At 55.2% G+C, this 11,982-nt stretch overlaps 6 protein-coding genes across 6 annotated transcripts; 4 read left to right on the forward strand and 2 right to left on the reverse strand.

Moving 5' to 3' along the window:
* Positions 1 to 207: 207 nt before the first annotated feature.
* On the reverse strand, positions 208 to 1,203 carry ATNIH1004_007726 (dihydrodipicolinate synthase family protein; the record flags this gene model as incomplete). The annotated part of the gene is made up of 1 exon (XM_033572345.1): positions 208 to 1,203. The coding sequence occupies one exon, from the start codon at positions 1,201 to 1,203 to the stop codon at positions 208 to 210; it is 996 nt and encodes a 331-aa protein (XP_033425660.1).
* A 492-nt stretch (positions 1,204 to 1,695) lies between these two features.
* ATNIH1004_007727 (Gfo/Idh/MocA family protein) lies at positions 1,696 to 3,134 on the forward strand (the record flags this gene model as incomplete). Its single annotated transcript, XM_033572346.1, has 5 exons — positions 1,696 to 1,716; positions 1,763 to 1,925; positions 1,980 to 2,678; positions 2,732 to 2,822; positions 2,870 to 3,134. The coding sequence occupies 5 exons, from the start codon at positions 1,696 to 1,698 to the stop codon at positions 3,132 to 3,134; spliced, it is 1,239 nt and encodes a 412-aa protein (XP_033425661.1).
* Positions 3,135 to 6,286: 3,152 nt separating this feature from the next.
* ATNIH1004_007728 (uncharacterized protein) lies at positions 6,287 to 7,825 on the forward strand (the record flags this gene model as incomplete). The annotated part of the gene is made up of 2 exons (XM_033572347.1): positions 6,287 to 6,660; positions 6,763 to 7,825. The coding sequence occupies 2 exons, from the start codon at positions 6,287 to 6,289 to the stop codon at positions 7,823 to 7,825; spliced, it is 1,437 nt and encodes a 478-aa protein (XP_033425662.1).
* Positions 7,826 to 7,895: 70 nt separating this feature from the next.
* On the forward strand, positions 7,896 to 8,750 carry ATNIH1004_007729 (putative transcription regulator PAB1642; the record flags this gene model as incomplete). Its single annotated transcript, XM_033572348.1, has 1 exon — positions 7,896 to 8,750. The coding sequence occupies one exon, from the start codon at positions 7,896 to 7,898 to the stop codon at positions 8,748 to 8,750; it is 855 nt and encodes a 284-aa protein (XP_033425663.1).
* Positions 8,751 to 8,860: 110 nt separating this feature from the next.
* Positions 8,861 to 11,145, reverse strand: FKH2 (putative forkhead transcription factor Fkh1/2; the record flags this gene model as incomplete). The annotated part of the gene is made up of 4 exons (XM_033572349.1): positions 8,861 to 8,933; positions 9,002 to 9,900; positions 9,954 to 10,973; positions 11,032 to 11,145. The coding sequence occupies 4 exons, from the start codon at positions 11,143 to 11,145 to the stop codon at positions 8,861 to 8,863; spliced, it is 2,106 nt and encodes a 701-aa protein (XP_033425664.1).
* Positions 11,146 to 11,198: 53 nt separating this feature from the next.
* ATNIH1004_007731 (uncharacterized protein) lies at positions 11,199 to 11,504 on the forward strand (the record flags this gene model as incomplete). The annotated part of the gene is made up of 1 exon (XM_033572350.1): positions 11,199 to 11,504. One exon carries the CDS (start codon positions 11,199 to 11,201, stop codon positions 11,502 to 11,504), a length of 306 nt encoding a protein of 101 aa, XP_033425665.1.
* Positions 11,505 to 11,982: the final 478 nt, after the last annotated feature.

Below are 11,982 nucleotides of genomic sequence, written 5' to 3' on the forward strand. Positions count from 1 at the left end.
TTTGTTTATTTACAGCATTTAATATTTTCTATTTTTCTCCTCGTATAACCCCTCGATTTCTCCACCTATAAGAACAATGCACTCTACTAGCGCGGGGTAGAAAGATTTCCCGGCGTTCGGAGTTCGCTGCGAGATTAATAGTGTGTACTGTATAGGCATCCATCAAGAATTAATGTCTGGAATACATCTCTTTACGGAGTACTATCACTAGGCAATATCTGGCAGCGTCTTCTCCCGTTCCATCGCCTCCTGAATCCCGTCGGCCACCGCTTGGGTCTGCTCCTCGCTGAGTCGTCCCAGCGGCCGACGAGGATACCCACCGTATCCGTAGTATGTCTGGATGGCGCTCTTGGTACCGGGAATTGCCGTCTTGGTGAGGACCCAGTCGGCAGCACTCAGCAACCGCTGAGCCTCCATGGCCTCGACGAAGCGACCGGCACTCCAGAGGTCGAAGATGAGCACGCAAAGTCGCGGCATGACGTTGGCTCCGCCGGCCAGAATGGCCGATCCCCCGGAGACGAGGGTCTGCAGTGTAAAGTCCGCGATGCCGCCAAACGCCACATATGGGTGATTGGTCCCCGCCGTCGTTGTCAAGGGGGGTGACAGGGGCGATGTCGGCGTGAGGGCGTTAAGCTCACGAGCAACCCGAGTCAACTTGCCCGTATTGGCACAGGTGAACTTGGTACCCACGACGTTGGGGTGTTGGGAGATGCGAATGATAAGGTCAGAATCCATATCGATGCCAGATACCGCGCCGGGATAGTTGTAGAGGATGACAGGCAGCGGGGAGGCATCGGCCACGGTGGTGAAATAGTCATACAGGGTGTCATCGTTACCCACGGCGTAGCGGTAGTAGCTTGGAGGCACGATCAGAGCGTACTCGGCACCGACGTCGGCCAACTCCCGACACAGTTCGATGGTGCCGCGGATGCTCTGCTCGCTGGCGCCCGTGATGATGGGGACATTCTGGAATCCGGCCTCGTCAAGGGCGGATCGCGTCTCGCGGATGACGGTCTTGCGCTCCTCGCGTGTCAAATGGACAGCCTCGCCGTTGGATCCCATGGTGCAGAGGCCAACCAGACCGGCCTTGGCCAGACGCACGGCATGACGACGGATGGTGGCCGTGTCCAGCTCCTCCGTGTCGGGATGGAAGAAGGTCATAGTGGGAGCGTAGACTCCTGGACGGAGGGGGGTACGAGCCATTTTCTATTAGATCAACTATTAGCTATTTATAAGATGAAGGTATATGGGTTAAGACATAGATGAGGAACAAGATATAACTTAAACCAGGAAAGATGGACCTTATATGAACCCTCCACTTCGGGCCGCATTACCCCGCAAGACCATCGGAGAAGCAGCGACGTTGTTAAATAGTATTATGTTGTAGTTAGTTACCTGTAGTACTATGTATGTACTTCTTGATATTCTGACGGAAATCCCCCACGATACACCCCGGATTCATTTTTCCACCAATCAGCAACCGCCGTACTTTTCAATCCCCGACAATACCATACGGCACGGTACGGTACGGTACGCCGGGGAAATTGCACGAATCAGGTGACGGGCGGCTATTGAAGATGGAGAAGAGATTAAGCCAATTCTTCCATGGCTGCAGAGTACAAAGTCCTCTTTTTTCCCATCGTCCTGCCGAAAGGTCCGTGACAGTACTGTAGTTCTTCTCCCCCAGTTTGCAAGATGGCACCCTCCGTGTTGATGGTACGTACCACCAACTCTCCCTCTGGACCTCTCTGACAAGAAACAGGTGGGTACTGGTGAGTACACCACCGGATATGTTGGTGGTGCAGCATCCGGCTCCGACAAGAAGGTCGGCGTGGTGGGATTGACGCTATTTGACCTTCGACGACGAGGCAAGGTCGGCAAACTAAGCATGGTGGGAGTCTCGGGCTCCAAGTACCCGGGCATTCGTAAGTCCCTACGAAGGTAACATACCAATCATATAATAATATTGAACAAAACAGGCGACCATTTACACAAGAACATTTCCCAAGTATACAATGGGTTGGACGTTTCCTTCGACTCTTTCCCCGCAGACAATCAGACCGACCCAAACGCCTACAAGACGGCCATTGATGCGTTGGAGCCCGGATCAGCCATCACCATCTTCACACCAGACCCGACCCATTTCCCCATTGCTTTGTACGCCATCCAGCGCAAGATCCATGTGTTGATCACCAAGCCAGCGACGCAGCGTCTAGCGGACCACCTAACGCTGGTAGACGAGGCACGCAAACATGGCGTGTTCGTCTTCGTAGAACACCACAAGCGATTCGACCCAGCGTATTCGGATGCGCGCGCCAAGGCTCGCAGCCTGGGCGACTTCAATTACTTCTACAGCTACATGAGTCAGCCCAAGAGCCAGCTGGAGACGTTCAAGGCGTGGGCTGGAAAAGAGAGCGATATTTCGTATTACCTCAACTCGCACCACATCGATATCAACGAGAGCATGGTGCCTGATTACACCCCCGTCAAGGTCACTGCGTCTGCCGCCAAAGGCACAGCCGTCGACCTTGGCTGCGTGTCCAAGACCGAAGATACAATCACTCTACTTGTGGAGTGGCAACATAAGACTAATGCCTCTAAGAGAGCCACGGCCGTCTATACCGCTAGCTGGACGGCTCCTCAGAATGCTGGTGTGCATTCTAACCAGTATTTTCACTGTATGCCATCCTCCTCCTCCATCCAACCCAATAGATCAGACTAACAGAACCAGATATGGGCTCCAATGGCGAGATCCGCATCAACCAAGCCAAGCGAGGCTACGACGTCACCGGTGACGAGCAGGGACTATCCTGGGTGAACCCGTCGGTCCTCCTTCTCCCATTTTCTTTCACCCAGCTAACCGACACAGATTCTATATGAAATACTCCCCCGATGAAGAGGGCAACTTCGGTGGACAAACTGGCTACGGATACATAAGTTTTGAGAAATTCATCGACGCGGTCACCGCGGTCAACGAGGGTCGAGTGACGCTGGACGAGCTGGACGCGCGACCGTTACCGACGCTAAAGAATACCATCCCCACCACGGCCATCCTCCACGCTGGACGGGTTTCGCTAGACGAGAAGCGGCCGGTGGAGATTGTTTCGGAGAATGGACAATGGGGGTTGAAATGATGATTATTATATATAGATGTATAATATCTATCTTATATTCTTTACTAGAACATCTATTTCATGTTCATTATTTGGATGAATCATAGAATCGAATCCATTATTTGATTCCACATCGGTCAGTCAATCTTAATTTAAGATGAAAAATGAAAGGATAAAAGATAACCCCAACACCATGCCATTAAAATTCTTGGAATCATATCAAAAAACACGCTGAGCAACTCCAAAGTCAAATTCGAAGGCCAAGAACGAGAAAAATCATCGACGCGGGTTATTCCGTACAATCCCATCCGTGCCCTTGTTCAGTTTCACGCGGCAGTCGGGACAGTACCACTTTGCCGTTCGACTGGGGACTTCGGAGAGGCCGACGCAGTCAAGATGGAACCATTCTCGATCACACTGCATCATTCATATTAGCATGATTCGTAGGGGCAGAGGAAGGAGGCGTACGTCTTGGTTTTCGCAGCAGATCATCGTGCCAAAGCTCACATCGCCACAGAGACAATATCGGGGTTCATTGGGATCAATCTCCTCCAGCACGCCGTCTTCGTCGATGCGAATGTCATCGCGGGGCTGCGAACCATCCAGTACGCCGGACTCGCGCCCGCCAATCTTCTTCTTCGACGGTTTGGCCTTGCGTCGCCCGTAGCTGACGGCAGCACCGCCGTCCAGGCCGGACGAGACGGGTCCCGGAGCAGGCCGCTTGCGACGACGCGGCGCGGTGGCCTCAGGCGCAGGGGTTCGACGCGCTGGCGTGGCGCTCTTGCGGCGCAGCTCGCGGCCTCCCATGGTGATGGTGATGCTGGGAACCGGCTCTGCAGAGGCGGCGCCCGAACGACGGCGCAGTAGCGGTCGCGTTGTCACTGGGGGCGTGGACGTTCTGCTCTCCTTCGTAGTGGAGAAGGTCAAGGGAACGGAGTGCTTCGAGCCGGTCGGGGAGGGGGACCGCAGGGACGCATCCACGGCTTCGGCACCAGCTAAGGGGACATTAGTCGATGCCAGGGTGGTGGCCGAAGCGCTGGATGTGCTCACAATCGTGTCAACCGGAGGGGGGGATTCCTTGCTGGTTCGACGGCGTTTCGTCGCGCTGCGCAGCGCCGCCCGCGTTTCAGGGGCCGTGGGAGCAGCCAGAGCTGGAGTCGGGCCCCCAGGGCTCTCGTCGAGTGATCGTTTCTGGCCGCCGTGCGGCTGGGTTTGCCCGTCGTATCCTGGGAGTCGACGAGGACGTCCTTGGAGGAGAGGGGAGAGGTCCGCTGGGTCCGACGCTTGCCCGTCTGCGCTGCTTCGGCGGCGGCAGCGGCAGCAGCAGCAGCGGCCTGCTCACGCGCCTGGTTTTCACGCTTGAGCTTCTTCGCTTCGTTAAGTTTCATGCCGCGATTGCTCAGCTTCGTCTCGAAGGTACCCTCGAGACCCGTCATGCCTTCCGTGCGCTTGGTTAACTGACCAGGGATATAAGTGTTCATGATATCATCGCAGTCGACGAACTCGGTCCCTTCAGCCTCAGACTTAGCCTTGGCTGCGCGATAGGCCTCCCAACCTCGACCACGCAGGGCCAGTTCGCGGTGGATCATAACCTCGCTGGGCTGCCAGACGGCATTCTTCTTCATCTTCTTGCGCAACTTGGTCATCTCCCATTCCGTCAGGCGCAGCCACGGCATGTCCTCGCTACCGGGTTTCGCATCGTCGGGCGGCGGCTTCAGCAGGGCCAGCGCATTGCTGGTCGAGAGGGCAGTGCTGCCGCCACCGCCGCCGGAGGTCGCAGCGGCTCCTGAGGTGCGCGACCGGCGCCCCTGCTTCTCTCTCTTGACAACACTCCTCGCCGCTGGCTGGGGTGGTGACTGGGAAGACGAGCCCTTGTCCGGCTCTACATCGGAGTGTTCGGTGCTGGCGATGGGGGGGAATCTGGGTGCAGTCCCACCAGATGGCTAGCGGAGAGAGTGGCGCGTCGTGAGCGAGATTTCTGTGGGACATGTCTGGCGTGATCTTGGCTACCATCGAAGCGCAGGGTGATGCGCGTAGTGGGGGCAGCAGTGTCGTCGCCACCCTTCTTGGTAGATCGGCTGCGTTTGGTGGAGCTGGAGACGGGGGGCACGGGGGTGGGATCGCGCGATGCGGGTTTGGGTAGGGCGTGCAGCTTCTGTCTAATGCAACCGAGGCGATTAAAATGGCGATCGACGACGTCGTAGAGACGACAGGCTTCAGCGTAGGCGGATTCGCGCGCGTTAATGGCGCAGTCAATGTGGAGAGAGATGTCCTTGCGAAGGGCGCAGGAATCGGGACGACGGTCAGGAGAGAGATCAGGTAGCTCGCCGTAGGTCTTGGTAGCCTCATGGACGTGTTGAGTGGCCTCGAGATAGCGCTCATCCAGGCCACGAATGAGGGTGAGGGAACGGATCAGGTCGGCGGGCAGGTACTCGGTGTAATCAATGTAGTCGGTGACGGTGGCCTGCGCATCGGGGTCAAAGGGACCGTCGAGGATGAGGCCTCCATCATGATAGTCTGTCATTGGGGGGAGTGAGGGGGATAGGGAGGGGATCAGAGAGAGGATAGAGGATGAGAGAGCGAGAGAAGATGGTATACATGCAGAGTGTACGAAGTAGAGAGGATGAGAGACGGCGATGGAGAGGAAGAAGGTTGTTCCGTGTATGCCTGAGGACAGATGAATGCCTGAGGAATATCCTACCGAGTGAATCACCTCTGAATAAATCCAGAACAATATCATATAATAAGTTGAATATAGTATTTGTACAGTAATATTGTATGGTCTCCTGTGTAGAGAATCAGACTGTATTCTTCTTATTCAGCTCTATGATTCGTATTGATCAATACAGTCGAATCAATCTAGTCAATCTAATTATTAGATATCCTATATAGATTAGGGCAAGTCGATATATTTATGAATTCACTGATCCTAGCTCTAGCTCTTCAGACTTGGTACATCCATACTATTAGGATATATCAGGTCTGGAATAGAATTCAGATAGGTATATTTACCTGTCTCAGTGACTGAATGCTTTCTCTGTCTTTCACTGCATCCGTTTGCTCTCTATTATCCCCTTTGAATCTCTCTTCCATCCTTTCTCTCTCACTATCCTTCCACCATTCCTCTCTCTTATCCTCTATCATCTGTCTATTTTCTCAATTCAATCCCTACAATGGACCGTATCAACCGCCTTCGTCTTCTTTTGGACCACGATGAGTCCCTCCTACATCTCAACGCAGGCCTGCGCAAGCAAGGCGTACACGAGAGAGAAACTCCCCATGACGCTTCGAACGCACCCCAGGAAGCCAGAAATACATCCCAATATCCCTCAGATCCATCTAGAGACCCTTCGACACAGGACCAAGAAGCCTATGAACAAGTACACCAACTGACTCCCCTGGACCCCATCGCCGTTCACGATGGATCCTTCTGTCCCGTCGTGGCTGTCTCTCGGTTCCCTTACAAGTTTGTCAAAGACCAACTCTCACAGACAGTAGCCAGTCAATTCTTCGATCGTGGCCAATTCTGGAGTAGATCTTGGGACCTGTAAGTCCCTCTTCTTCTCTCCTTTCCTAGCTAAGAAAGTAGATACTATGTCCATCTTCCTCCCCGTCTCGGTTCGCGAGTACTGCTCCTCGTCTCCGCTAGTCAGGTGCGACAGTTCCTCCAGGAGATCAACCACGCCCTAGAATGCCGACTGTCTCTACCGACCGAGTCCAAGAAAGGCATACTGCTGCCCTTCGGCGAGCGGAACTGGTGGCCCCAACCCATCTTCTTGGGGAAATGTACCAGCCTGGACACCAAGGAGCGTCTGCTGGCGGAAATTCCACCCGCAAGCAACCAGGACCAGTTCCCTACTGACCAGGACAAGGACTACCTGGCCTGGGAGCAGGCCCTCGAGGCGGCCGTGGATGCCACCAAGAACAGCAAAAAATCAACCAAGGCCAAGCAGCAGCAGCGCGCCATGCATCACCAGAGCCTGGTGCAATGTCTGGAACGCACGCAGCGGTACTTAGGACTGCAACCGCACGAGGAAGCCGAATCCGAAAGGACGTGGGAAGCAGCCGCCGAGCACGAGGCCGCCGCCGCCGACTGGGAGGTGACCCGGCCCATGATGTACGGCTTCTGGAAGCAACCGCTGCTCGTCAGCATTGACGTCGAGTGCAACGAGCGCTGTCACAAGCAGGTGACCGAGGTGGGTATCTCCACGCTGGACCTGTCACTTCTTGTCGATCAGGCTCCCGGCCCCCTGGGGAAGGTCTGGACCGCGCAGATCGCATCGCGACATCTGCGCGTGCGCGAATACGGCCACATCGTCAATCGGGACTTCGTCGCTGGATGTCCGGCCAACTTCGAATTCGGCACGAGCGAATGGGTGTCAGAACGGGACCTGGGAGCTGTGGTGCAGGCCAGCTGGGAGAACGCGGGCGCAGTGGTTCTCGTAGGACATAACCCGGGTGCGGATCTGGCGTATTTGCGGCAGCTTGGGGTAGCGGTTGAGGTGCAGACTGAGGCGATGACGGGCATCGTTGATGTGGTGGATACGGCAGAGACGTACCGGATGTTGCGGGGCGAAGCGACGGTGCGATCGCTGGGGGGAATTCTGGGCGAACTGGGACTGACGGGATGGCATCTGCACAACGCCGGGAATGACGCTCGTTATGCATTGGAGGCGATGATGGGGATGTTCTTCAATAATTCATCCACTTAAGCATTCAACTCAACTCAATCAATAATTCATTCAGCTCAATAATCAATCAAATTACTATTCAATATTCAAAATGTCACTAACGAAACACCTCCTCACGATAACCCCTCAGTCCCTCCATCGCGCCACCACGCACTCCTTCCTCCAACACGCCGGCCAAGGCACGCTCTCGAAGAAACATTTGACACGATGGCTGACTCAGGACCGACTCTACGCGCAGTCATATATCCGATTCATAGGACTTCTTCTCTCAAAGATCGATCTCTCCTCCTCCCCTTCATCCTTCTCGACGACCTCGACGACCGACCGAGCAGTGGGTATTCTCAGCGATGCGTTGGTGAATATCCGTTGTGAATTGGGATTTTTCGCGGCCGTGGCGGAGGAATATGATCTGAAATTGGATTCTCTTTCAGAGGACAATGAGAATAGGGATGAGAAGGAGAAAGATGTCTCTGTCGCGCAGCCAGGTACAGATACAAATCCAAATCCAGCTTCACATACACAGACTGACAAAAGTGGCAAAAACAATGATACAGACAATACAGACAATGATCAAGGATACATCACCCATGCATACATCAACCTCTTCATGTCCGCCGGGAGTGCCGGGGTCTCCCTCCTCGAAGGTCTGGTCGTTCTCTGGGCTACTGAGATGTGTTATCTAAGAGCGTGGAGGTATGCAGCATCCTTTCTAACAGAAAAAGAAAGACAGAGAGAAGAAGAGGATGCCGACGGCGGGGCGTTGCGGAACAGGTTCATTCCCAACTGGACGAATCCTGAGTTTGAACGATTCGTGGAGGAGATTGGTGACCTGGTGGATGCCATGGCAGACGAGCAAGGAGAAGAGAATGGCGAGATGCGCGCCCGGTGTGAACGCTGGTGGAAGCAGGTTCTGTGGCTGGAGGAGAGGTTCTGGCCGACCATATAAATAACATTGACGTTATATATATAACTTATATCGTATATGTATATCGTTCTCCCTCTATCCACGCTCTAACAGTATCATCATTCATACCATATCCCATAATCAAATATCCATTACGACGTCGCCGCACTCGCTCGCGCTGCACTGCTCAGCTGTCGATGGTACGACCCGATCGGTTGAAAGCCTCTGCAAGGACATTGACATTAGACGAGAGTTCCATCCTTCCCAATTCAAAGGGGTATCAAGATACTCACCGTGCCAGATCGAACCCCCCTCCATCATCCTCCTCCTCGTCCTCCTCGGGTCGTCCGTTCATCGGTCGCGGTGTCTCCTCACCCGAGCCCTCCCGTCGCGGTGGCAACGACCGGCCATGTCCCAGCCCATTCGACGTGCCGGGCTTGCTGGGACTTGCCAGGTTCGGCGGCGGCGGACTGCTGCTGGGAATGCTACCCAGGACATCACCGCCATCGCCCTTGAGCGGACTCATGTCGGGCACTGGTCGCGCCGGCGTGCTCCCGATATCTGCGAACTTCCAGAACTGCGCCGGCGAGCTCATCGGCATGAACTTAGACGGGATCTGCGCCGTGCTTGGAGGCGGCAGGCGCGGCTGCTGACGCTGCGGCGCCGGCGTGATCATCGATGACGGTCCCTCGTCGTAGTAGGACGACGACAGCACCGGCGGCGATCCCCCCACGAGGTCCGAGAGCCCATAACTGCGGCTGAGGCTGGTGCCGTTGCTGCCCGGTTTGGTCCCCGAGCGTGCCGGCAAGGGCGACGGTTCCTCGTAGTCCCGCACGTTCGGCGGGCGAAGCGGGTGTTCATGGGCGCCGTTGCGACTCGCCCGCGAGCCTCGTTCCGGCGTATACGCTTCGACTGGGGCCACGGGGAAGGAGCTGAAGCCGGGCGACGACACCGGGGGTGACTTCTTGCCGGCAAATGTTGTCTCGATCACATGACTGCCGCGCGCGATCGGTTCCTTGGTGGCTGGCGACGACGGGGCAGATGATTGCGGCCCCCTCCGTAGCTGCTTCTTATAATACTCCTCCCGGTATTCCGGCGCAATCTGCCACTTCATGCCCTTGCCAGGTTCGTCGGTGCGGCGAGGGACTTTCTGGAAGGCTTTGTTGAGCGAGAGATTATGTCGAATCGAGTTCTATATCGTTAGTCCTGAAAGACAGACCACAGGGCGAAATAAAGGAGAGATACCTGCCAGCCACTCTGCGAATGGCGATAGAACGCGTACTTGTCCATGATCCAATTGTAGATACTGTTGAGCGTGAGCTTCTCCTCCTCGCTCGAGAAAATGGCTTGCGCGATCAGCGTCGCATAGCTGTAGGGGGGTTTCAAGTCCTTGGCTACATCCTTGCTGTAATCGATCTCCTCCGTACTCTCCATCATCATGCCGCGGTTATAGAGCGGCGACTGCTTGGCCGTCCGCGCGCCCACGGTGTCGGGTGACCGCGGTGGCGGGGTTACCTGGCGCTTGAGGAACTGCGGCGCCGGGGCCAACGAGGGTTGGCCGGTGGAGGAGACCGAGCCCGTCGCACCGAGGGTGGACGGAGGATGTGCGTGGTGCGAAGCGTCCCAGGAGGCGAGGGTCTCCTCTCCGTTGGCCAGGCGTTGCGCTCGCTCGACGAACGCGGGATGGATGTTAGCCTTGTCCCCGGGCGTGACGAACATCATCTGAGTGTTGGCGATCTCGATGATGTCGCCACAGGAGAGAATGGTGTCCGTGCCGCGCTTCAGGATGGTGTTGTTCAGCCGCACACCGTTTCGACCGTTGACGCGGATGTGCCAGGAAGCCGTCTCCTCGCCGTCGTAGAAGATCTCCGCGTGCAGACGCGACACAAATTTGCTGGGCCCCAGATCCACGTTGACCTCGGGTAGCGCGCGCGCCGCAATCGTGACGGGGCTGGACTGCTCATCCAGCTTCTGCTCGCGATCAGGTTCGCGACCGATGTTTACATGGAGCGTCTTGACGTAGTATGTCCAGTTGCGGCCGGCGATCTTCGCATAGGCCCGGATACTCTGCTTGTTTTCCGTCTTCGCATTCGAGTGGTCGCGAAGGACGCGCACTTCTTCGCGGGCTGTTTCGAGGTAGGAGATGACCATATCCACCAAGTCCTGGTTTTCCGACAGATCACGGTCTGGGGACGAGTGGTCCGCCTCGTCGGCGGATTCGGCGGTTTTGATGGGACGAAGATGATGAGGGGAGGTCCGTTCGACCTGTATATATTACCTGTTAGCCCACGATGCCGAATGGCAGTACCACCGGTTTACCCACCTTGCGCTTCTTATTTGAGGGCCGAGTCGGTGACGAGTCCGGCGCCTCCGCATCCGAGGTTTCCTGGAGTTGAATCTCTTTGCGCCGCGCGCGACGGCGGTTGGAGAGAGGCATTTTTTCTCTTTCACAATCACACGTGCTGGAATTCCTCCGCTCGAGTCTCCACTATGGCGGATATTGAGTCGAGCCGTCGATCAGATGTTCACGAATATCAAGGACCGAACGAGGTGGTTGGTGTGGAGGAGGGAAGAAAAATAGAGCGATCCAAGTTCCCGAACAACGGTGAAATTAGACGAGGCAAGGGCGAATCTGAAGAACAGGCAAGAGAGATGGGAAGCGACCGACCCCAGGCGGATGGACAAAGAAGCCAGAAGAGGCCGCAAGAAAACTCAACCCAGACAAATCTCGAGGGAAGAGCCAAAGAATCGAATCGTTTGCCACCGCGCAGAACCAGACGCGAACTCGGTGGCTGAATAATAGAACCAGCCACGGGGTTTTGTGCGGATAACTGCACTGAGGGACGAACTAATCTGATATTTAGGAGGAGAAAAATAGGATCTGTCAATAAATCTATTGTATAAGAGTATATCTGAGTCTGTCTCTGTGCAAGCATGCGATGAGAAAGAAAGAAGAATGAATGAATGAATGCGTTTGTGAACGAAACTATGACGATCACGCGTTCCGTGACCGCTTCCGTGTGGGGAAATCAATCAGTTCCTCGTGACATTCATTGTATGTATTTATTTAATGCAGCGTACCTGCAGGATCTCACAGGTCTTTAATATTTCGTCTTCGTCTCTTTCCGAATAGGGGACAAAATCAACCAGCCGACAAAAACAACGAGAAATCCACATGGAACCTCTTCATACAGTGGACTAAGAGTGGACGATGTCTTCCCCGCCGCCGTAAACAGTCAGTGGAGACGGACCAGAGCAACAAGACAGTCAACTT

Source organism: Aspergillus tanneri (assembly GCF_003426965.1).
Source record: "Aspergillus tanneri strain NIH1004 chromosome Unknown AapTan_7_pilon_pilon_pilon, whole genome shotgun sequence".
In the NCBI taxonomy this organism is placed as follows: Eukaryota; Fungi; Ascomycota; class Eurotiomycetes; order Eurotiales; family Aspergillaceae; genus Aspergillus; species Aspergillus tanneri.